General features: G+C 39.4%; 1 protein-coding gene across 3 annotated transcripts in view; it reads left to right on the top strand.

The window, feature by feature from the left end:
• ROCK1 (Rho associated coiled-coil containing protein kinase 1) overlaps window positions 1-26,058 on the top strand; it is a 127,536-nt gene that overhangs the window by 92,468 nt on the left and 9,010 nt on the right. For all 3 annotated transcript variants that reach the window (XR_008628511.1, XM_055126285.1, XM_004606010.2), the window contains exons 21-27: window positions 5,754-5,823; window positions 12,829-12,923; window positions 14,528-14,693; window positions 18,412-18,505; window positions 18,859-18,947; window positions 20,203-20,391; window positions 24,398-24,557. Coding sequence is in view for 2 of the 3 variants with exons in the window: in XM_055126285.1 (XP_054982260.1) it covers window positions 5,754-5,823; window positions 12,829-12,923; window positions 14,528-14,693; window positions 18,412-18,505; window positions 18,859-18,947; window positions 20,203-20,391; window positions 24,398-24,557 (863 nt within the window). In the remaining variant the exon portion in view is untranslated. The remainder of the gene's footprint in view (window positions 1-5,753; window positions 5,824-12,828; window positions 12,924-14,527; window positions 14,694-18,411; window positions 18,506-18,858; window positions 18,948-20,202; window positions 20,392-24,397; window positions 24,558-26,058) is intronic.

Raw genomic sequence — 26,058 nt, 5'->3', positions numbered from 1 at the left:
AATAATTTGTAACTCATGGTGTTTTAATTAACAAAATTTTTGGTTCAGTGGGGGTGGAAAAGTACAGGCATACTTAATAAAAAGTACAGATATTGAAAGGGGAAAAATGTTCTCAAGGCAACTGACTTTTGTCTATGACAGATTTACCACAAATTCACAGATTTTTCTCTTATGGCTTCATATGCACAAAAATAATCATTTTTTACACTAAAATTACCAAAAAAAGTTTAAGGATTTAGTGCCTTGCAGTAAATATATCAGGTTTCTTTATTTTATAGATCAGAATTAGACATGATGACTGATTTTGTCTTCTCATTCTTTTTCTCCTTAGATATGTGTTTACTTGAAATAGCAACAGAGCTATCAGTAGTAGTTTCAGGACTTGTTTACAGGCATGCTTCAAAATTTTAGTACCAAAATTTTTGATGGGTGTGTCTTACACCGAATTACACTTTTTAAATTTTGGGTTACACCTAGCGGTGTTCATGAGTTAGTTTTGGCTCTTTTTCTTTTTTCCCTTTTTGGATCACACCTGGTGATGCTCAGGGGTTACACCTGATTGTGCATTCAGGAATCACTCCTAGCGGTGCTCAGGGGAAGCATTTGGGGTGCCGGGGATTGAACTAGAGTCGACCTCACGCAAGGCAAATGCCCTACTTGTTGTGCTATCACTCTGACCCCAACTCGGCTTCTTTAACCTGTTGGTAGACATTTAGGTTAATTCCATGATTCAGCTATTGTAAATAATGCTGCTATGAACATAGGGCTGCAAATATCATTTTTAATTGGTGTTTTAGTATCATTTAGATAAGTTCCCAGGGTTTGTATTGATGGATTATGTAAAATTTACTTTCTTTGTGTGATTTAACTTTAAAGCAGAAGAAAATAACCTACTGTTTTCTGTAGTCAGATCAAATTTATATTTCTATAGTGTGCTATGCTCCTTTTTCTTCATATTCTTGCCAACGCTTGTTCTGATCTTTTTGATGTTTTTTTCTCACAGCTGTGCAACATTGTGGTTTTGATTTGCATCTCTATAATAATAAGATTATTACCTTATACTGTTTTTTCATGTATCTTGTGGGTGGAGCGATAGCGCAGCGGTTAGGGCGTTCGCCTTGCACACGGCCAACCCATCTTCGATTCCTCCACCCCTCTCGGCGGAGCTTGGCAAGCTACCCGTGGCATATTCAATATGCCAAAAACAGTAACAACAAGTCTCACAATGGAGACGTTACTGGTGCCCGCTCGAGCAAACCGATGAGCAACGGGATGATAGTGATACAGTGATGGATAAACTTGCCTTCCTGTTCCCGAGTCCCTTGTAGGTCGTTTGTATAAAATATTAAATAGAGATCTGGTGTGGAAGCAGTTTTTCCAATATCATCTGTTAACCAACTTTCTTCTCCATTCATTTTGTGAAGTTTATTCCTTTACTGTAGAGTAGATGTCCATATTCACATGGGATTATTTCTGGACACACTATTACATACCATTGGAATGTTTTTCCATCTAGAATATCACATTTCTAATTACTGTAGCTTTGTATATAATACAGTTTGAAGCCAGGAGCCAGATGCCTCCATTTTTCTTCTTTATCTCTCAAAATTGCTTTGGCTATTTGAGGACCTTAAAAAAATTTAGGAGGTGGGACTGGAGTGATAGCACAACGGGTAGGGTATTTGCCTTGCACATGGCTGACCTGGGTTCGATTCCCAGCATCCCAGGAATAATTCCTAGTGCAGAGCTAGGAGTAACCCCTAGTGCATCGCCAGGTGTGACCCAAAAAGAAAAAAAAAATTTAGGAGACCCTGGGAGAAGACTCAAAGTAAGTCCTATATTTGATTTCTCAAACCCCCAAGCTCTTAGCCTCAGAGCACCTCTGGGTACAACTAGAAACAGGAAGGAAGGAAATGAAGGAGAGAGGGAGGGGGTTCCATTTCTTTGCAAAATGCCATTGTTACTTTCTTGGGGATTGTGTTGAAAATGTGTATAGATTTAAGTTAGATGACCATTTTGATGTTTTCCTAATCCATGCTCACAGTCTTTCCATGTGCACAGTCTTTTCACTTCTTTGTGTCTTTCTTTCAGCAAGACAGTCTCCTTGTTAGTTTTAATCCCAGGTATCTGGGCTGGGGGTGGCAGGGAGGGAGCACCTGTGCTAGGGATCTGGAACCACGGGGGTATTGCTCATGGGGCCATGTATTACTAAGGGTTTGACCTAGGTAGGGTCTCGTACCTCCAAGGCATTTTCTACCACATGAGGCACAGCCCCCAGACTTAGTTTTACCCTTTTTGCTATAGTTGTAAGGATTGTTTTCTTAATTTCCATTTTCTTTCGCTTACTTGTATATAGAAATACATCAGATTTATGTGTGTTGATTGTATTATCTAGCCTCACACTGAATTTGTTTCTAGCAAGGTGTTATGCTTTCTTTTGAGAGTAGAGTCTTCAGGGATTTTCATACATACTATGTTACCCATAAATACTGATAGTTTTTCTTGTTTTCCATTTTGGATTTCTTGTACCTCTTGCCTAGCTGCTCAGATTTCAGAAATTATGTTGAAGAGTAGTGGTGAGGTGAAAATTCATATCTTGTTCCATATCTTAAGAATAGAACATAGATTTTCACCATTTGAGTATGACCTTAGCTGGATATCATATGCCTTTATGACGTATGCTCCTTCTATTCCCAGTTTATATTGATAAGTATTTTTTTTTATCATAATTGAATCTTGGGCTGAAGTGAAAGCACAGCGGTAGGGCGTTCGCCGACCTGTGTTTGATTCCTCCGCCCCTCTTGGAGAGCCCAGCAAGCTTACCGAGAGTATCTTGCCTGCACGGCAGAGCCTGGCAAGCTACCCGTGGCATATTGGATATACCAAAAACAGTAACAATAAGTCTCACAATGAGAGACATTACTGGTGCCTGCTCGAATTGAATTTTGTCAGAACTTTTTCAGCATCTATGAAAGATTATCTTGTGATTTTTTTTTTAAGTTCCTTTTTTGTTAGTAGTGTATTACAACTGACTCGTGTATGTGGAATCATCTTTGCATCCCTGAAATGAATCCCTCTTGGTTATGATAAGTAATTCTCTTGATGTGCTTTTGGATTCAATATGGCAAGATTTTGTTGAGGATTTTTGTATCTTTGTTCATCAGAGAAATCAGTTTTCTTTTTATTTCTCTATTGGGATTAGACTGATACTGACCTCAGAAAATGTGTTCAGGAGTGTTCTATCTCTTCTTATCTATAATGGGGAGGAGTTTGAACATCAAGGGTTTTAGGTCTTTGAAAGTTCATTTTGTAGAATTCACCAATGAACCTATCTGGCCTCGAGCTTTTTTGTTCATAGGGAAAATTTCATTGCCATTACAATTTCTGTATTTGGAGTATAGTCTTTTCAAACTTTCTATGTCTTCCTTGTTCAGTTTTAGAAGGTTACATGGTCTTAAAATGTATCCTTTCTCCTAGTTGTTTAATCTGTTTGTATATAAATATTCATCATATCAGCTGGAGAAATTGATCAACAGGCTGGGCTTATGCGTTTCATGCAGAAGTCACAGATTCAATCCCTGGCACTATGTGGTTTCCCAAGCACTACCTACCAGGAGTGACCCAAAACAACAAAAAACCCGAAAACAGTATAAATATATAGAGAAGTCTCTTACAGTCTTTTATATTCCTATGATATCTGCTGTTATTTCACCTGATTGGGGTGGGGGAATGGGGCACACCTGGCGATGATCTGGGGTTACTCCTGGCTCTGCACTCAGGAATTGCTGCTGGCAGTGCTCAGGGTCCATATGGGATGCCCGGGATCAAACCTGGGGGTCTGCCATGTGCAAATCAAAAGCCCTACCCACAGTACTATTGCTTCAGCCCCATTTCTCATTGTTTTGATCAAGGTTTTCTCTTCCTTGGTGAGCCTCGTCTTTTCACTTCTTAAAGTGTTCGTTTTCACCAATGTGTTATAACATTTTCTACTTCCTAAGTAACTTTAAGTCAGAATTAAACAAATACTATTATGTTTTATGCCAACATAATGCCTTGTTAGGAGTACAAAGCTATTCATCTATAATTAAGCTATTAATCTATAATATGAAAACCCATAAGTAGGTTTTCATATTTAATTGGAATTTGTTAAACAGTAATTGGAATTTGTTAAACAGTTGAAATTATAAATTCTTGAAAATCTGCCTTTGAATTATATTGTATTTCTGTCTTTGAGTCTGTTCCTCTCTGTAAATTGTATTCAGTAGTTTATTTTATGTAAGTAGCTATCTCTGTGTTCCTCCTCCTTCTCAGTCATTGTTCTTGCCTCTCATTGTAATCTATATGTTAACTCATATATGTTACCACCTCTGTTTAATTGTTCTTAATATATAATGTGAATTATTTACATATTTTTCAAGTTTCCTTTTTTTCATTGCTTAGTTACTATAGTAGCAAGACATTTGAAATATGTCCTAATAATGCTTTTCTTTATTAAAAAAATAAAGTACAGAAACAGAACTGGGGGATATCCCAAAAGTCTAGCGCTTGTGCTTTGCCTGTGGGGACCTCAGGTACAATGCCTAGCACCACATGGTCTCCTGAACACTGTACCAGGGGGAAAAAATTGCCTTTTAAAAAACTGGCTACAAAGACCTTTTCTCTCTCTCTCTCTCTCTCTCTCTCTCTCTCTCTCTCTCTTTGGTTTTGTTTGGGGTAAGCGATGATCAGGGCTTACTCCTGACTCCACACTCAGGTATCATTCCTGGTGATGCTTTGGGGACCATATGGGATGCCAAAGATCAAACCCTGGGTTGGCCTCGTGCAAGGCAAGTACCCTATCCTATACTACCTCTTCTGGCCCATATTATTTTAATTTTTACAATTAAGATTAATCCACAGTGTTCCCTGAAAGTGAACTCAGTGGGAAAGGTTTTCCCTCACTTTGTATATATATATCCCTTCCCCTTTATTAGATTTTACTTAGTTGTGTCCATGAGCTATTCCTGACAGTGCTCAGAAGAGCATTGCATTGTCAGGGGTAGAACGCAGAGCTTCCATATGCAAAGCTTATTCTAGACATGTGAGTTTTTTCCTCAGATCATACTATCATTTTACAAGTTGCAGAATGGAATTCGACAGTGTGGCCTGAACAAATATAAATAGTCGGGGGGTCAGAGAGATAACCCAACAGGCAGGAATATATGCCTTGCATGCAAAAGGCCCAGGTTTGACCCTGAGCGCTACAGGATCCCCTGAGCACTGGTGGGTATGGCCCCCAAGCTAAAAGAAACAAACTATATATATCTATATATCTATCTATATATATATCTATATATATATACATATATAGATATATATGTGTGTGTTGTGTGTGTGTGTATGTTAAACTATAATGAAGTTTGTTTTTTTTAAAAAAGGTCCACACCAGGGAAATAATAGCTCAAGGGCAGGACACGAGCCTTGTATATAGGCCCCAAGTTCAGTTGCCCTGCACTGCTGTGTCTGAACAGTAGTATCACAGTGTCAGCCCTTGGTGTTGAACCGTCTGATCCAGCTAACCGAGTATCACTGAGAGTGACCCCTAGGTGCCCTAAGCACTACTTGGAAGCCCTCACACCCCCAAAATAAGAGTAATAATAATGATTAAAACAGGTTATTTTAATAAACTTTAAACTTTGCAACTTTAATACACAATAATATAAAATGGTATAAATTAGAAGCCTTTGTTTACTGTTTTCTTTTTTCTTCTGAAGACAATACAGAGGAAATGAAGGACAGATGCGAGAGCTGCAGGATCAGCTTGAAGCTGAACAATATTTCTCGGTAAGAGTAATTTTTTAACATACACTATTAAAATCTAATTTAAAATAAGGTGTTTAGATTTTTTTGTGAAGCTGATTGTTTTACAAATGACTATGAAGAGGTTTTCTCCCCTTTTTATATTCTCAAGTCCGCATCTTATTTTTGAATCTACATTTATGTTCTAATTTTTTAAAAAATAGACCAGTCTGGAGTAAACTTTTGAGAACTCCACCAGATTAGTTTTGTGTAAAATTTTGTTAAGGGTTTTATTTTTCATTTATTTAATTTTTTTACTTTTGTGGTCACATCCGGCGATGCTCAGGGCTTACTCCTGGCAGTGCTTGGGGGATATGGAATGCCGGGGATCGAACTCTGGCTGGCCATTTGCAGGGCAAATGCCATATCCACTGTACTGTCTCTCCAGCCCCTTGTTACAGGTTTTATGCCTTCAACCTGTATCAGTGTCATGTGGAAGAGAACCACAAATGGCTTATTTATATACATTGCATTTGTAAGTCTTAACTGCGTATGTTATGCGTATAACTAATGTTCTAGCAGTTATTCCTGTTTTAACTCTGTTTGTACTTAATATGTCTCCATTGTATTTTCCTACACTGAATTCATTCTCTTAGTTACTACAGAGGAAGTTACTTCCATGGCTGTTGACAAGCTTTTGTACCTAATGCCTTAAAGACTATTGAAGCCACTGGGTTGTTTTCCTCTTCATTGTTAATCTTGTGCTCCCTTATTCCAATTAAGATTACCTAACTGCTCATTGTTACAGTGACAGCCATATTTTCCACAAGCCTGCTTAGCACCAATTAAATGTTTGGACTGCTGGTGAATATGTCATAAAAACCAAATGTGAACAATATTAGAAGTAATGGTCTCCCTGTTGGATAACACTGGGTTGTCCTTGCTATTCCCGCAGGGAGCTTATGGTTTATTAAGCCGCTCCCACAACAGTGCAACTGAGGCACACCCAATTCCACCAGGCTCTAATAATCCTAAATTGCTTTCCTCTTTCTTTTATGTCATTTGCATGGTTTATTTATTTAGCAGTGTCCTTTTTGTATAGACATAGGAAGACAGTTGATGCTATGCTATGTAACATGGGAGTTAATTGACTCCTAAATAATATTTACTCCTAGGCATCCATATTTCCTTGACTTAAGTCTCAGTTGCCCTTAGGTCCTCCACTCCAAGAGCAGGTTCCCGACCAGGGACTGATGGAACCAGGGCAAGGTGTGAGCTACTCTGGCATTGAAATGGGCCAGGCCAAGCACCATAATACTTAACTATAAATTAAGAGAACTATAAATTAAGTAACTCTGTCACAGCCCAAAAAAGAGGTAACTGAATAAGGACCCTGCTGGGGTTAGGAAGGACTAACCTGGCCTGAGGACTGTGGACTGGAATATGTAGTGAGATGTTCCCAGGAAAAGCTAAACTTTAAGCTTGATATATCTCTTACTGTGCTCATACAAAATGACATTGCTAGAAATATTATAAGAAGTAAATTTACTATAACTGTTTAAATGGATTACTAGCTGAGGGAAGAAGAAAGCAACACCTTGGATGGAATCCCACCCTTGAGTGGATCTCCTAGTAATCTGGAGTAATCTCCTCAGATGAGATTTTTGTCCTTGAGTTAATCTCCTGGAGGGGTTGTCTTACCTCTCTTTGTTGTTATGATAATGTTCAACCCCACCTTTGTATCCCCACCGTACATGATTCCTATAGAAATATGCTGAAAGGGGCCGGGAAGAGAGAAGATGAAGGCTTGGGGAGAGAGAAGACTTAAGGAGTAGATGAGAAGAGACTTGTGGCGAAGATGGAGAGATGACTTAAGACTTAGGGAGAGAATGAGAGAAGACTTGGAACAAAGAAGGAAGGAGAGAGAAGACTTCAGATAGAGGACGACGACGTGAGGGGGAAAAGAGAAGGACAAAGACTTGTGGCTGGCAGAGAGACTTGTAGGAGGTAGACTGGACTCCAGGAAGGAGATTCTGAGGAGCTAGTTGAAGACTAGGCACTGAAGGAAGACTAGATGTTGAGGATGAGACGGTTGACAAGATGCTGAAGATGAGGAGGAGAAATGAGACTTTGGAGACTCTGAGGTCTTCCAGGAGTCTAGGGTGATGGAACTCTGATGACTGGGACTGCGGCCAGAACGACAACTACGACTGCACCGTAAAGGGAGAGATTGGATGACACCGGCGAGGAGAGAGAAGTAAACTGACCGCCGACTAGCCTGGGACTTGGTCTGGTTTCGACGTTTCTCTTGTCAGTCTTTCACCCATCCTCCTGCCTCAGGAGGCAGCTCTCAGCCACCAAATGCTCGAGTCCTGTGCCTCCATCCATCACCTGTTCTTTGGGCCCACCATCTTTATCTTTTATTGCAATTTACAGTCTCCCCATTAAAAATCTACACTAGGGGCTGGAACGATAGCACAGCGGGTAGGGTGTTTGCCTTGCACACGGCTGACCTGGGTTTGATTCCCAGCATCCCATATGGTTCTCTGAGCACCGCCAGGAGTAATTCCTAAGTGCATGAGCCAGGAATTGTTCCTATACATATCCGGGTGTCACCCAAAAGCAAAAAAAATAAAGAAGAGAAATCTGTACACGGGGCCAGAAAACATAGTACAGGGGATAAGGTGCTTTCCTTGCTGATTGCCACCCGAGTTTGAACTGTGGCATTGCATGTGATTTCACTACTACTGCCAGTAGAAAATCTTGAACACTGCCCTGCATGAGTCAACTCCCTAAAAAATCTCATACACCAAAACTAAGGAGCTAGCTTGAGAGTCTGGAGCACATGCTTAGGATGTAGGTAAGAGCACTGTACTAGGTCCTCTGAGCTTCATAAATTCCCTAAGCACCACAGGAATTAACCCCAAGCATTATGCTATGCATGACCTCCAAACTCCGCCAATCGTAACCCCCAAACAGCAACATAAAACTCTGTACAGCATTGACGCTCTGTAGAATTTTCACAGCATTGTGCTTAATCTGTTCCTCTTCATAGGAGCTTTGTTTTTTGTAAGTGTGCTACACATACAATGTTTAGGGGCCATTCTGAGAGGTGCTTCGCTGACCACATGCTAAAGATCAGCACCAGGCGTCCCATACAAAGGCTTGTACTCCAGCACTTTGAGTCATCCCTCTAGCCCTTTCAGAGTGACTTCCTAGCTTTTTTATTACTGAAAATGTTGTCTTTTCACAGAATGCTCTCACTCATATGCAGGATATAAAGAAACATAGTAGGGGAATTAACTAGTGCATGGAGACAATAGAAAGGAAGAACAGGAGAACTTGCCAATGTCGGGAGAGGGGGCAGGTCAGGGAAGGGACCACTGTGACAGTGATAGAGGGTAGTGGTCACTCTGGACAAAGACTATCTGATGCTGGGGGTTAAGGCCCTTGTCTTCATGAGACTAATCCTCAGTAACATGTTCTGAGCATGGTCAAGAGTGAACACATCCACGAGGAAGCCCTGAGTACCGTTGGGTGTGGCCCAGAAGCAAAATATGTTATTGTTGATAAAACTCTCCCTGGGTATATATTAGCCTTAATCAAAATATGTAGTGATGAGTTCTGCGAAATGGTATAGAATGTTATTACCACTTTCTTATCTTTATATGTACTTGTAGTTCTTATGAATGCTTTATAATCACCTATTTTAAAAAACCACACAAATATGACTTATTTCTGTTGTGGTGATTGAGTTAGTTAACACTAAATTTGATAAACTTTTAAATCAGGGGGCTGGAGTGATAGCACAGCGGGTAGGGCGTTTGCCTTGCATGCAGCCGACCCGTGTTCGATTTTTCCATCTCTCTTGGAGAGCCCAGCAAGCTACTGAGAGTATCCCGCTTGCACGGCAGAGCCTGGCAAGCTGTTCGTTATGTCAAAAACAGTAACAAACAGTCTCACAATGGAGACATTACTAGTGCCTGCTTGAGCAATTCAATAAACAATAGGATGACCGTGCGATTTTTAAATCAGGAATGAGGATATAGCTCAGCAGTAGAGTACTTGCTCCATCTGTGAGACCTTGGGTTTGGACATTGACAACCCCTCCCCCCCAAAAAAATAGCCATGAATCAAATGTAAGATTTTGTAAGATTTAATTGGGGATCTTGGCCATTGGTGGACTTACATGGTGCCCAGGGCAGTTTCTGTGTGTGACTGCCAAGCAGAGCCCTGGCAGCCGAAAACCTCCGGAATCCAGCCACAGCCATGCTCAAGGCCCCCCTCCACACGCTCAGATGAGCGTCACACGTGAAGGAATCGGCAGAGGAACCCAGGCATGCAGGACCCAGGGATGAAATCTCCAAGCCTGCTCGGATCGGGACTGGGCCTCCTCCACCCAGACCCCCCATTTTCCTGTAGCTTGGCAGTCACACCCACAAACTGCCCTGGGTGCCATGTAATCCCATCAATAGCCAAGATCCAGAGACTATATAAAACAAAGCTTCTGGAAGTGCGTGACCTCTTATAGTCTAGCTCACTGATGTACCTAAAGCTGCACACATGTGTTTGGTTTTGACATACTTGCTTGCATTCTCTGATATACATTCTTTGTCCCTCTCGGAGAGCTCGGCAAGCTACCAAGAATATTCTGCTGACACGGAAGACCCTGGCAAGCTCTCTATGGTGTATTCGATATGCTAAATACATAGCAATAACAAATCTCATTCCTCTGACTCTGAAAGAACCTCCAGTCATTGGGAAAGACGAGTAAAGAGAGGCTGCTAAAATCTCAGGGCTGGGATGAAACTGGTGCCCTCTTGAGCAAATCGATGGACAACGGGATGACAGTGATATAATGATTTAATTGGGGCTTTCAATCAATTTTATTTTTATAAGTTAATATTTGAATTCAAAAAGGAGAGTCTAACTTTAAAGACAAAATTCATTCTAAAAATTCTACTTAATAAAATAGAATAGCCATCACTCTAAAAATTATACTTATTAAACTAGAATAGCCATCACTCTTTCTTTGCATTTTCTTAGAAATATATTCTTCCCTGGAGCCAGAGCAATAATACAGCATAGTAGGGTGCTTGCCTTGCACACAGGTGACCTAGGATTTGGGGGGGGGGGGTTTATTTATTTATTTATTTATTTATTTATTTTTGACCATTACAAAGCCATTTCTTGATTACAAAGCCATTTCAATCATATTCCAATACCCATCCCTCCACCAGTGTACATTTCCCAGCACCTGTGTCCCCAGGTTCCCTCCCATCACCCCCCACCCTCTGCCTGCCTCTATGGCTGGTGCTTCCCCCTCCTCCTTTTCGGCATTCTGGTTTGCAATATTGGTACTGAAAGGTTATCAAGACTATCCCTTACCTACTTTTAACCCTCCGATCTTGTCCAGCATGATCATTCCCAGCTATTATTGTCATAGCTGGTGACGTAGGTTTTATCCCTGAGGTCCTCTGAGCCCACCAGAGGTGATCCCTGAACATGAAGCAAGAAGTAAGACTTGAATACCATCAGGTTGAACACCATCAGGTTCGGGGGGCCCCTCCACCCACCCCCACCAAAAAAAAAAAAAGACGGAAAAATACTTTTGTTGTTGTTGTTTAGAGCAATGCTTTCTTTCTTACCCTAGAGAAGTAATTTTTAGAGAAATAATTGAATTAAAATGTTAAAATTATTCTTGGGCCTGAGAAATAGCTCAACAGGCTAAGTACAGCTTTGTATGCCCAAGGCTAAAGTTCAACCCCCATCAGTACAAGGTTCCCCTCAGGAATAGCTCCAAAAATTGCTGGGTATGTCCCCAACCAAAAAAACAACTAGTTTTAACTGTGTGCTGATCCTTTGGGAGTCCTGGGATTTGGGGCCACGTATAGCAATATTCAGGGCTTACTTCTGACTCTAAGCCCAGGAATCACTCCTAGCAGTGCTCAGCCAGCTATGTATAGTGCTGAGAATCACACTGTGGCTGGTCACATGTGAGACAAGCGCCTTAATTCCTTTATTATCTCTGACATTAATTGCTGGTCAGTTTTATTTCTTTAAACTGAAAAGGAGTCAGAGCAACAGTACAGCAGGTAGGGTGCTTGCATTACATATGACCGACCCAGGTTCAATCCCTGGTATCCCATGTTGTCCTCCGAGCACCCCAGAAATGATAGCAAAGCCAAAAGTAACCCCTGATCATAGCCAGGTGTGGCCCCCAAACATAAATTTTTTTTTAAATAAGCTGGAGGAGCTGGAGTGATAGTACTGCATATAGGGTATTTGCCTTGCATGTGGCCGACCTGGTTCGATTCCCAGCACCCCATATGGTCCCCCGAGCACTGCCAGGAGTAATTCCTGAGTGCATGAGCCAGGAGTAACCCCTGTGCATCACTGGGTGTGACCCAAAAAACAAAAAATGGGTCTAATTCTTATCTATACCTGTTAAATATTTGATCAATTGCCAAAAAGCTTAATGAACATTGTAAAAACCATTGTTGTGAAATAATATATATTATTTATATATTTACAGAACATTTGATTAATCTTGTGAACCTGTCAACCACATCAAGAGAAATGGTTAACGTTCACTTAAAAAACACCTTTTAACTGATTTTTACTTCAGTAATGCTTGCTGAATATCTTAATTTTTCTTTCCAAATGCAGTCTGTCTTCCTTATCAACCTCTGTCTCCAAGCAGCTATTATTTTGCTTTCTGTTACTGTATTTTCCTATTTAAGAACTTCTTCATGAAATCTGCAGTTTATATATTCTTGATTTTGATCTTGATTTTTTTCACTGAGTACTGTATATTGTAATGGATGCATCAGTCCTTCCTATTGCTGAATAGTGTAAAATAAGATCGAGGTTGGTCATATGTTTGTATTTGTCTTAGGTAAACTATTGAAGTAAAATTACTAAATCCTGTTTTACTTAACTGTAAAAATCAACAAAACTGTTTGCTTTTTCTTTGGAGGAGCCTCCCCAGCTGTACTCTGCACTAAACTTTTTAAACTCACCATAAATCTATTTTTTCTTGCTTTGCAGACACTCTATAAAACCCAGGTTAAGGAACTTAAGGAAGAAATTGAAGAAAAAAACAGAGAAAATTTGAAGAAAATACAAGAATTACAAAGTGAAAAGTATGTTCATTTGGCTTTTAAATAAGAATCAGTACCTCCGGGCTGGAGGGATAGCACAGTTGGTAGGGCATTTGCCTTGCACGTGGTAGACCTGGGTTTGATTCCCAGCATCCTATATGGTCCCCCGAGCACCGCCAGGATTAATTCCTGAGTGCATGAGCCAGGAGTAACCCCTGTGCAATGCCAGGAGTGACCCAAAAAGAAAAAAAAAAAAAAAGAATCAGTACCTCAGCAAAGCATTCATAATGAAAATTAAGTTTAAAAATAGTGCAGGGGCCGGAGCGATAGCACAGCGGGTAGGGCGTTTGCCTTGCACGCGGCCGACCCGGGTTCGATCCCCGGCATCCCATATGGTCCCCCAAGCACCGCCAGGAGTAGTTCCTGAGTGCAAAGCCAGGAGTAACCCCTGAGCATCGCTGGGTGTGACCCAAAAAGCAAAAACATAAAATAAAATAAAATAAAATAAAATAAAATAAAATAAAATAAAATAAAATAAAAATAGTGCAGATGTTCAGCAGTTCTGTTGGGAGTGGTACAACAAATCTTACAGTCCTGATATAGATGCAAATCAAATGGGAGATGAAATTTACTTTATGTTGAACTAGAAAGTTTATATTATATCACAAGGCATTATTTTACGTTAGGTAAAAGTGTTTAAGATCTTCCTTTATGTAATATTAAATAAATTAATTTTTATTGCATGCATGCCTAAAACTTTAGAAGAACTTAAGAAACAGTGTAAGTTATGGTTTTTCCAAAGTTAGTCCCCCACCACCAAAAAAAAAACAACAAAAAACCCAATCCAGAAAGCAAATTTCTTGAATAGTTTTATAGTGTGTTGGAAATCAATTTAGAAGTCTTCATAATCACTGAATTTCAGAACTGAAAGTGATCTCAACAATAAATAATCTGATTTAACCTCATATACAGATTTAATTATATTGAGATTGATCCAGAAAAGCTGAAATCCCTGACTAATGCTATAACAGGGATTCAGGCCCCTCATGTAGCCTTTTGATTTATAAGCCATTTTCCCTCAGCTATTTACTAATACCTGTTATCTTTTTTTAGTTAGGCACAATAGCAGGTGGAAAATTAAAAGAGTTCTTTACAAAAAGTCATAGTTTTTCAAAGTGAAAAGTTAAATTTATTACTTTTCAGAAAGTTTGTAATGGATTCAAAGTATTTGGGCAGCAGGAGAGATGTACAGAGGTTAAGATGCTTGTCTTTTGCACACAGCCAACCTCAGTTTGATTCCCTAGCACCACATGGTTTCCTGAGCATAGACAGCCTAGTGTGGTCCCCAAACAAAAAACATTAATTTTGATTTGTTTTGTTTTGTTGGGGTGTGAGGGATTTGGGCCACGGCAATGATCAAGGCTTGCTTCTGACTTTGTACTCAGGAATCACTCCTGGCAGTGCTAGGGTACCATATGAGATGCCAGAGATCAAACTCAGAAAGCACCCTACTTGCTATACTATCTCTCTGGCCCAAAACCTTAATTTATTTCTCTCTAAAGATATTTTTGCTTCTAAACATTCGGCTTTAGTTGAAAGATTGAACTGATTATATAAACTTCCCATTTTCTTAAAAATCTTTGTAGAGAAACACTTAGTACTCAATTGGATCTAGCAGAAACAAAAGCTGAGTCTGAGCAGTTGGCTCGAGGACTTCTGGAAGAACAGTATTTTGAGTTGACCCAAGAAAGCAAGAAAGCTATATCAAGAAATAGACAAGAGATTACAGATAAAGATCATACTGTTAGCCGGGTAAGTGTAGTGTCTGTCATGTAAGTTATATGATTCAAATTAAAATAGAAAAGATCCTGTCTTAAGTGTAAGGGTGAGTATGTGCCTGAGTGTTTCTTGTGTACATCTATACTTATGTATAAGGCCGTTCTAATAATCCAAAACAATCTAATTGAATGTATTGGGAGTTTTTTCTTTCTTGACTGTTGATACTAATATTTTATGTAAAAAGTGCTTAACTTAAAATTAACTTGTATTCTCTTAATACACTGTAACTGATTTATAGGCCAGAGTCCTGTGAAATTTAGACTAATGTAGGACAAGAAAGCTATACTAAAGAATCTGCTTAACTTCTATACTTCCTTAATGAAGTCTTTTGTAAGATTAAATATGAAATATATTTAAGTATCATTCACTCAGGTATATCCTTGGTGGATTCTGCTTTATTATAAAATAAGTCAGTGCTTACTAAAATTTCCATCATACAGAAATATATGAAGTAAAAAATGAAAGTGCTTGTCTTTGTGATCTGCTCTCTGTAGTTAAAACCATTTCTAAGGGATTTCACATATTCATAGTTTGGTTGTGTCCTTATTGTTTTTGAGGAATAAGCAATAAAAATTGTTTTTGTTTGTTTTTTGTTTTATGGTGACGGGGATTGAACCCAGGGCCTCATACATGTAAGGCAAGTGCTCTACCACTGAGCTACGTCCCCACTCAAAATTTGTATTTTTAAAGTTTAAATCAGTTCTCTTGGCAGTTAAATGAAATCTAATGTTTTCATTTTAGGATTGGGACTGGTGATTAACCTCAAAACTGCCATCTTCCTTATAAGTTCTTGTTTTTATTTTGGGGACATACCCAGAAATGTTCAGTGCTTGGGGTCTGTATGGGTTTCTGAGGGGACTCAGCTGGGATCAGCCACATGTAAGGCAAGCACCCTACCCACTGTGCTGTTCTGACTCCTTCCTCCTAGGTCTTAATTTGTTTTATCACCCTACTGTGTATAATCAGATTATAAGCCAGAGTAGTGTTATTAATAGGGGGAAAGCCCAAATTCAGATTCCTTTTTAGAGATGAACATCTTAGCATCCTAAGACTTATTACAAGCCTGTTGAGAAAAGTTAAGACAATGTTTTCTGACAAGTAAAATTGTATCACATGTATAAGTAGTTACATTATTTTTAAAAAGATGAAAAAGTAGGCAATCACATGATTATGATTCAGTTTAGACTTCTCTGATTTCCAAACACCATTTTCTACAATAAATATTTCCACAAATGTTGCTTTCTTTATAAAACATGTTCATTTAGAAATCACAGTGCCGAAAATTTAAAAATTAATACCCCCACCAAAAAAAAAAAACCACACACACAGAAGAGCCTGGCAAGCTCCCTATGGCGTATTTGATATGCCAAATATAGTAATAATAACATTCTCATTCCCCTGACTCTGAAAAGAGCCTCCAATTGTTGGGAAAGAGGAGTAAGGAAAGGCTGCTAAAATCTCAGGGCTGGGACGAATGGAGATGTTACTAGTGCCTGCTCGAGCAAACCGATAAATAACAGGATGATAGTGACAGTGGGATGAAAATTTTCTGTGGATAATCTACATATCTATTATTTAAAAAGTCAGTTCTGGGTCCTGTGGTACAATGCAGTGGTTGAGGCATTTGCTTTGAATGCAACCAATCCTGGTTTAATCCCTGATAACCTCTCATGGGCCCCTGAGAATCACCAAATGTGACCCAACGCCCCCCTCCCTCCCACCAGCCAATTTAGTAAACAAGTTCCTATTCCTGAGGTTAATGATCTAATTTATATGCTATCACAGGCTAGACAGAGAAATTAAGAGGTTTTCCTTTCTTTGAAAACCACCAAACAAGACTGGATTTGGATTCCAGCTTTGCTTCTAAGAAATTACATAACATAACTTTTCTCCAGGCCTCCTCCTCCATAAAATATAAAGTGCCAGAGAGATCATACATGGGTTAAAAGGGCCTGTCTTGTATCTTTCCGACCCCAGTTGGAATCTCTGGAACTACAGTGTCCCCTGATCACCACTAGATGTCACTCCTGAGCAGGGAAGTAGGTATTGAGCCCTTGAGCACAGCTTGGTATTGTCCAGGAAAAAAAAAATACTTATATTTTTATGTATATGAGCTCAAGGAATAGCACAGTGGGTAAGCAGGTTTGCCTTGCATAAAAAGATCCCAGTTTAATCCCCAGCAGCACTGGGTATAGCCAAACCCACTCCCTCACCCGATCCTATCCACGCAAAAATAACATGGTTGCCTTGGGATGTGAGTCAGGGATAAGAGCTTTACATGAGGGTATTGGAGAGACAGTACAGCAGCTATGACGCTTGCCTTGTAAGTGGCCAACCCAGGTTTGATCCCCATATGGTTCTCCGAGCCTGCCAGAAGTGATTCCTGAGTGCTGAGCCAAGAGTAACCCCTGAGCATTACTGGGTGTGACCGCCCCCCAAAAAAAGAGAGAAAGGGCTTTGCCCAAACCTACCAGTGTCCAAATGCAGAGTGCAGTCTAGGTAGTACTGCTATTTGTGATCTCCGATTCGTTCTTTCTCCACAATTTTTTTTTTGATCCCTGATTTTCTTATCAAATTTGAGATCTCTGGCACACCATGACTTAAGTATTTGTTCAAGCACTGTAACTAAGGTGTGGCCACTAGTCATTGCAATAACAAAAAAGGAAAGAATAACAAAAATAGTCATCTTTACAGGATTAGTATGGGGATTAAATGAAATTAAAATACATTGATAGATAAATACAATACTAAAAATAAAGTCTGTACACATTTCTGTCATTTAATTTTTATTTATATAAAGAAAATGAGTCCCTGGGGCTGGAGTGATAGCACAGCGGGTGGGGCATTTGCCTTGCACGCGGCCAACCCGGGTTCGATTCCCAGCATCCCATATGGTCCCCTGAGCATGGCCAGGGGTGATTCCTGAGTGCAGAGCCAGGAGTGACCCCTGTGCACCGCTAGGTGTGACCCAAAAAGAAAAAAAAAAAAGAAAATGTGTCCCTGGAAGATTGTGACGGGGTTCACAGCAGGGTTCACAAAACTAAAAATAAACATATATTTCCTGTTTTTCAAGCATGGGTTTTTCACCCCATTATATTCTTCTTTATTAATATGTTTGGGCATATTTAATACTTGTATATGTGCTGAAATAATTTGTGGAAGCTATCAGTTTCATATTTTTCCAGTGTGGGGCCATGAATGGATCATATCCTTTTATGGTCAGGAGTGCCCCCAGCAGTGCTCTCCAATTCGTGTTGTACCGGTATTGAACCTGGATTCCCACATGCAAAGCATTCTTAGGCTCGGGGAGCAGTCTCCCTAACCCTGTTGTAAAATATTTTTAATTAAATGCATCTATCTCAGTAGATGATGAATTCTTTCAGGGCAAAGGATACATTCTATTCAATCTGATATCCCCTGAATATAGTTTGTCTTAAATGTATAGACAAGCAATAAATGTTTGAAGCATTAAATCAAATTTGAAATTCTGTGTTGTTGTACCAAAATAATAGTTTTTTACAAAAAAAATGTTTTTTTAATTGATATCCACATATCCAAGTATTTCTTTATACTTTGACAACATCTGACCTATCCTTACCTTTGGAAATGCATTTTGTTTTATTTTGAAGATTGTTGCTTTAAGTATTAGAGTAGCATGAGACTTATTTAAATTTCTGTGTCCTTTGTTTAGCTTGAAGAAACAAACAGCAAGCTAACCAAAGATAATGAATTACTAAGGAAAGAAAATGAAGAGCTAAGCGATAAAATGAGGATAGCAGAAGAAGGTAAGTGATAAATAGGCTTTTCATCTAAATCATATCGGAGAAATCATTAGCTATTTATATTGTTAGTTTTTGAAATGTTTTTCCTCATGTTAAATTACTTCTATGATCTTAAAAAGTATATAAATGTTATAAGATATTAAATATTCTCACTAAGAAAGAAAAAAGATAAGTATGAGGAAATTAATATGTTCATGGGGGTAGAGTGTTTTTCATAATTACACTCAATAGATTTTTATATTTATACTTCAGATATCTTAGAAATTTTTGTTAAATATCTCAACAATGTTGCAAGATTTTTTCCTTAATGAAGTTACCAAAAGTTGATACATTAACATTTTTGAATTTGTGAACAGAATTCAGATTAAAGAAGGACGAGGAGATCAATAGTCTTAAAGCTGCCTTTGAAAAGAATATCCATACGGAACGAACCCTTAAAACACAGGTACACATGTGATTGATTATATTTGAGTGGCACATACTAAGAGGTGTTTGCTCTTTAAACCGAGGTAATAAGGGCCAAGATTTTCATTGGAAATTGCTCACCCTCCCCCAATTAAACATGGGAGACTTCAGAAAATAAGATTTCAGCTGAGTCAGGAAAGTACTCTTGAGAGCCGAAGAGATCGTACATTGGGGTAGAGTTTCATGCCCTGTCCCCCTTTTTTAACTTATTCAAAGGAAAACAATTCTTTTGGATTTTTTTGCCTGTATTTTGTTTGGTTCTGCTGTCATGTCATTCTTGGATCTCTGCCCAAATAACATTTTTTTTTTTTTGCTTTTTCTACTGTTTTTTGTTTTTTGAAAGAATCTTATGTGGATTCTTTCAAAAAGAAAGAATGCAGGTACTTCAAGAAGCCTTTCCTGACTTTTCTAAGTGTCAGTTAGGTTACTGTTCTCACAGCATCATTATGTGCCTGTGTATTCTTTTCTTATTCTAGTCTATAATCAGAGTACCTATATATATTATAAAGTGCAGAATAACTACTGAAAGATGCATGGGTTTTTGCAAAACTTGTCTGATACTTATATTTGAACAGTGAGCTAAGTTACATGTTTTACGGTTTCCATGCTCCAGACTTCACTGGGGTTTCCTAATTTTCATAGGAGGGGAAAGGTATTTCTCTCTCTCGCCTCTTTCTCTCCGGGGATGAAGGGCGCGGTGGCCGCCATATTAAGACGACCACAGATTGGGTTTTCAAGCCTGCAATTATCTAATATCTGGAAGAAATCTCCCTGGACTTCTTCTTAAAGTACAGAAATTCAAAACCGCGCGGCCTTATTTGTCTTCACAGTAGGTCTGAATCTAGTGGGGTACTCCTAACAACAATAGTGAGGTTTGTGTTGAAATATTGAATGTAACCAAAGTAAACAGAATGTAAAATGAAACTTATCAGTTACAAGGTAGGGGGTGGGGGGGCGGGACGGGAGGTGTACTGTGTGGGGTTTTTTTTTTTTTTTTGGTGGTGGTATATGGGCACTGGTGAAGGGATGGTTGTTTCAGCATTGTATAACTGAGACCTAAGCCCGAAAGCATTGTAATCTTCCACACGGTGATTTAATAAAATAAAATTTAAAAAAATAATAATAAAAAAAATGACTACTTTCTGATTTTGATGGAAAACAAAGTTTTAGTGAAGACTTTAATTGGTTGAATTAAATATAGATCCTTCTCAGTAATATTTTTATAATTTAAATAGGCTGTTAACAAGTTGGCAGAAATTATGAACCGAAAAGATTTCAAAATTGATAGAAAGAAAGCCAATACGCAAGATTTGAGGAAGAAAGAAAAGGAAAATAGAAAGCTCCAACTGGAACTCAATCAAGAAAGAGAAAAATTCAACCAAATGGTAGTGAAACATCAGAAGGAACTAAATGAAATGCAGGCGGTAAGGTTTATTGTGCATTAGAGTTGTTATTGTTTTTTCATGTAATGTTATTGTCATGTCTTATTTATTAATCTTAGTTAAAATTTTTAGTATAAAATATGTATTTTGGTTTTGCACTATAGTCTGGTCATTATTAATCTATTTTGGAATTTCAAGTATTAATCTTGAAAAACTTTTGTCTATTTAGCCTGTATAATTTGAGTAATTTTTGCCAAGAAAAACAACCAAGAGTGGTATTTTTGGTTTGGTTTTTTTTTCCCCAGGGTGGGGCGGGAGGTGTGGGATGGGGAACATGGTTTGGGGCCACATCTGGCAATGTACAGGTATTACCTGCTCTGCACTCAGGAATTGCATCTAGTACTCAGGGAACCTTATAGGGTATCAGGGATCGAACTTGAATCAGCTGGTGTAACGCAAGTACCTATCGGCTATACTATCACTTGGACCCCCAAAACAAGAGTTTTGTACCTTTGGTTTCATATTGAAATTGAGATATAGCTGATATAATACTATAGGTGGAATAGATACCTATTGAAGTATTGTAGTTTATTTTATCAGACTCACTTCTAAAATCAAATGCATCAAAGTTCTTTTTTGATACTTCCTGATTCGTTAATAGCATGAAATGGAGAACATGTCTCTGGATTTAGATCTAAGCTTGCCTGCCTTAATTTATGGTTTGCCATTCTGAGAAAGTTTCTGTATCTTTAAGACTATTTCATTTGGAAGGCCGGAGTACAGTGGGTACTGTGTTTGCCTTGCATGTAGCTAACCTGGGTTTGATCCCCGACATCCCATACAGCCAGGAATAATTCGTTAGTGCAGAGCCAGGAGTAATCCCTGAGCATTGCCAAATATGGACTCAAAACAAACACAAAATGGCATATAAAAACTATTTTATTTGGAGCCTTAAAATCTTTTTTTCATTGTATTTTCACACGTTTTCTCTGATTCGGTTCTTCTGCTTTATATTTTAGGGGTAGGGGATAAAATAGAATAAGGAATTTTTTGCCTTATACACAAACAATCCAGGAGTGATCCCTATGCACAGAACCAGGAGTAAGCCCTGAGCACCATTGGATGTGACCCCAAAACTTTATACATAAATAAAAAATAATTCTTACTGTCATATTTGCATTTTAGGCACTGTGTTTTACAGTACTGCTAATGTTTCTTGAATAAATAATTCCAGCACCACACTCCACCAGATTCCTCCACTTTCCTCCACCATTGCCCCACTGTCTCCCTCCCAAAACTTCCTATTGAAGACATTAGGCATTTTTACTCCCCTACTGTTTCCTTCCCACCACCCCCACACCCGACCCCTCACTTCACCGTGGCTTACAAAGTTGTTTTTAATGCATTTGTTACAAGCATTCAGTATTCCAAACCCAATCACATCACCACTATGACTGTCACCATTGTCCCCGTTTTCCCAGCTACCCCCTAAGCCTGCCGCTATAGCAGGCCCAAATAATTTATTTTATATTGCTTGTTACCACTAAATGGCTAATGCAATTATCAAAATATACTACATAAAAGAAAATCTGGTCTTACTCTTACCATGGGAACAGTAAATCCTTATCCTTTTTTTTTTTCTTTTTGGGTCATACCCAGCGATGCTCAGGGGTTACTCCTGGCTCTGCACTCAGGAATTACTCCTGGCAGTGCTTGGGGGACCATATGGGATGCCGGGGATCGAACCCGGGTCAGCCGCTTGCAAGGCGAACGCCCTACCCGCTGTGCTATCGCTCTGGCCCCAAATCCTGATCTTTTGTGTAAATCGAGCTTCCATGTTACAATCTCATTCGATCTGTGTTCCTAGTAGAATGTTAGTATTGTAGCTTGGAGCATGCTCTCCTGAAAACCCAGAATAGTTAACTAGGCAGTGAACTGACCGTTCAGTCGTGAGGTGGTGAAGTCTAGCCAGAGGATGGTGGCAGCTGTTGGGGTGTGAGTGCAGCTGCTGGGTCTTTGGCAGAGCAGGAAGTTGCCCACCCACCGTTGGAGATCACTCAGGATTTCTCAATTGGGGAATGGTCTATTCAAGAAATTTTTGTGGCTAGTTGATCTCTTTCAAAATTTAATCATGACTCTGAAGCTGGGCTGATAGATGAGTTCACGTGACATAATGTCCCTCTACTCTTTCTTCATAGCCCACATATGAAAAAGATTATTCTGTGTCTATCCTTTTCCTTCTCAGTAACATCACTCGGCATGGTACTCTCCAAATCCATCCATGTAGCTGCAAATTACATGATTTTTCTTTTCTTATAGTGTATGTGCATCATGGTTTCTTTATTCACTCATCTGTTTTTTGACTCTTGGGTTGTTTCTAGATTTTGGATATTGTGAAGAATGCTGCAGGGAAGATGGGAGTGTAAATGTGTTTTTTGATTAGAGTTTTTTGAACCCTTGGGATGAGCGTCAAGAATTGGAATTCCTGGGTCATAACAGTAACACTATAACACTATCATCCCGTTGTTCATTGATTGCTTGAACAGGCACCAGTGGCATCTTCATTCGTCCCTGTTGCATGCCAGTGGAGTCCAACGGTGTCTGCTCACTCTAGGAACACAAAGAGCACGTTATTGTTACTGTTACTGTTTTTGGCGTATCAGATACTCCGTTCGGGTGGGATATCCTTGGTAGCTTGCCAGGCTCTCCAAGAGGGACAAAGGCTTTGGGGGCGGCCTCTAATCGTCGTCCTTACGGGTGTTCCCAGTCTACCGAAAGCAAGCTTTTGGTCGGCTGGCATGTTGTAATGATCTGCACGCTGACAAATATGTACTGCCTGCATCTCTGGGCAGCACCTGGGACATTTGCGGCCCCAGGTTGATCTCCTGAGATTGATGGAGTGCACACTGAGGTTGTTGAGCAGCTGGCAGAGCAAGACCCTGTTTCGGAGGGTCTGTGGCAGAATGAACACCCACCTGGGGAGACCCAGGTCACCCCGGTGGCCAGCGGGCAGTACCCTGTAGTGGATAAGCCACTGAGCTCCTGCAGCTTCATTCCTGATGGCACTGCGACTCGGCCAGCCGCGGTCCCTCTGTGGCCCGCCAACATCACTCCATCCGAATCTTACAACACAGCCAACAATGTCCAGCAGGGGTCACATGCAGAGTTCCCTGCCTGGCATGTTGAGCCTCAAGCTGTGTACGGCGAGATGGTGAGCCGGGTTCGGGTGGCGTTGGCTTCATCTTGGATCTCTCTGGGTCATAGGAAAACTCAATTCCTAGTATTTTGAGGAGTGGCCTTACTATTTTCAAAAAAGACTTACGCAGCTGACAACTCCACCAGAAGTGAATGAGGGTCCATTTCTTTTTGCGTAAAGCCAACCTACCTTGGTTGTTTTTGTTCTTTGTATATGTGCAAATCTCACTTGTGTGAGAGGTATCTCATTGTTGTTTTTATTTTAATCTCTCTAATAAGTGATGCAGAGCATTTCTTAATGTCTCTTTTGACCATCTGTATGTGTATTGAAAGAATTTTCTGTTCATCTTTCCCTTATTTTTTGATTTTTTTTCTTGTAATGTTGTATACCAATGCTTTATATGTTAACCTTTTATCAGATGAGTGAATATTACCTCTTTATCAGATGAGTGGATAAATATTATCTCTCAGTCTAGGAGTTGTCTTTTTATTCTGATCACCATGTCTTGTGTAGCGCAGAAGCTTCTAGTTTGATGTAATTCTATTTGCTTATCTTTGCTTCCATTATCTTAGTTGCTGGCATTGAGTTATTGAAGATACCTCTAGATTCAAAGTCATGAACTGTTCTATGTTTTCCTCAATATAATTTATGGATTTAGATCCTATATTGAAATAATCCATTTTATTTTACTTTTGTGGTGGTGTTAGAAATATAAAAAAGAAACATGAATGAAATTTGCACGAAAAGTTTGGTATTTGCAATTTTAATTTCTAATTGTACTAATTCTTAATTTTTTAATGTTGGAAATTTCATTTTGATTCATTATAGTATCTTGGTGTTTTTTAATATTAGCAATTGGTAGAAGAATGTACACATAAGAATGAACTTCAGATGCAGTTGGCTAGTAAAGAGAGTGACATTGAGCAATTGCGTTCTAAACTTTTGGACCTTTCGGATTCTACAAGTGTTGCTAGTTTTCCTAGTGCTGATGAAACTGATGGAACCCTTCCAGGTAAGAATATTTCTACTACCTTATTAATAGAAATGTATTAAATTCTGCTTAAACATAATGGAAATTAGTATTTTGTATTTGGCTTTCTATTTTGTCTGTGGATCCTTATGAACAAATTTGTTTCTGATAACCAGAAGTTTATGCTATTGATAAAGGTGCATTTTATAGAATATAGACTGTCATAAACAACATTGAGCTGTTAAATATGAGAAGCTCTACCAGAATAGAAACCTGAAGAGGTTTATTAATATATAAATTTACATTTATTGTTTGTTTTGGGTCACACTTGGTGATACTCAGGGGTTATTCCTGCTCTGAACTCAGGAATTACTCCTGGGTGTAGCCCAGGGGATGGGATGCCAGGGATTGAACCCAGGTTAACCATAGCAAGGCAGGTGCCCTACTCACTACTGTCCAACCCCAGTGAGTTTATATTGAACAGCATAGCTCCACAGTGGAAGAGCTATACCTGTTATATTGCTATACCTCAAACTACTCCATTTTAGAGAAAAATTTTGGTGTTTTTCTGATAATGACCCATTCTAGCAGAGTTTGCACTGGTGGTGCTCAGGTGCTAACTAGAGTCATATTTGTTGCTGTGGGGGGAGATGCAGTGCTGAGGATTGAACTCAGAGTTAGACACGTGTTCTACTGTGAGTTTCAAAGTATGGGAGCACCGACTTGAGTGTACGGTGGCTGAGAACTGTTCCCCTGACCAGCCCAGGGGAACAGAGAAACAGGGCCCCAGGCTGGTCAGTGGTCAGTTTATTTCTCTGTACCCCCTGGTATAGTTCCGATCTCTTCCTTTACTGCACAATGGTAGTCATAGTTTTGGTCGTAGTCCCCAGTCACCATAGTTCCATCATCCTAGTCTTCTTGTAGACCTCAAAGTCCTCTATTACCCCTTACAGCATAGTGATATAGAAATCATAAAGAGTGGGGGTACCCAAAAATGGGCTTGAACATTGTCATAACAACAAACAGATATAAAGCCACTCCTTCAGGGGAAGTTTTAGGAAATTAACTCAAAGACAAGACCTCACCTGAGGGTTCAGCACTCTAGATTACTAGGAGATCCGCTGAAGGACTGGATTACATCTAGGGTTATTGCTTTTTCCTTTCCTCAGCTAATAATTTAATCCATTTAACCAATCATAGTAAATTTACTTTTTATAATAATTCTAGTCATATTTTATAAACAGAGTAAGAGATATATTAAGCCTTAAGGTTGGTTCTTCCTGGGGACATCTCACTATATATCCCAGACTATCGTCCTCAGGCCTGGTTACTTTTTCCTAACCCCAGCAGGGTCCTTATTCAGTTACTTTTTGGGTCATGACAGAATTTGTCCCATGACCATGCTCATAACTTATTTATTATACTTCTCATGGCACTTAGCGTGGTTCCTTTCCGATGTCAGGGGAGCTTACAGCTTGCCCTGGGCCATCCAATCCCTTTGTTGGGGCCCTCCTTTTGGGGGTGTTAGAAAGTATAGGCAACT

Source organism: Sorex araneus, chromosome 2 (assembly GCF_027595985.1).
Source record: "Sorex araneus isolate mSorAra2 chromosome 2, mSorAra2.pri, whole genome shotgun sequence".
In the NCBI taxonomy this organism is placed as follows: Eukaryota; Metazoa; Chordata; class Mammalia; order Eulipotyphla; family Soricidae; genus Sorex; species Sorex araneus.
The sequence above is the reverse complement of the archived record's forward strand: the minus strand, read 5'-3'. Positions and strand labels throughout refer to the sequence as shown.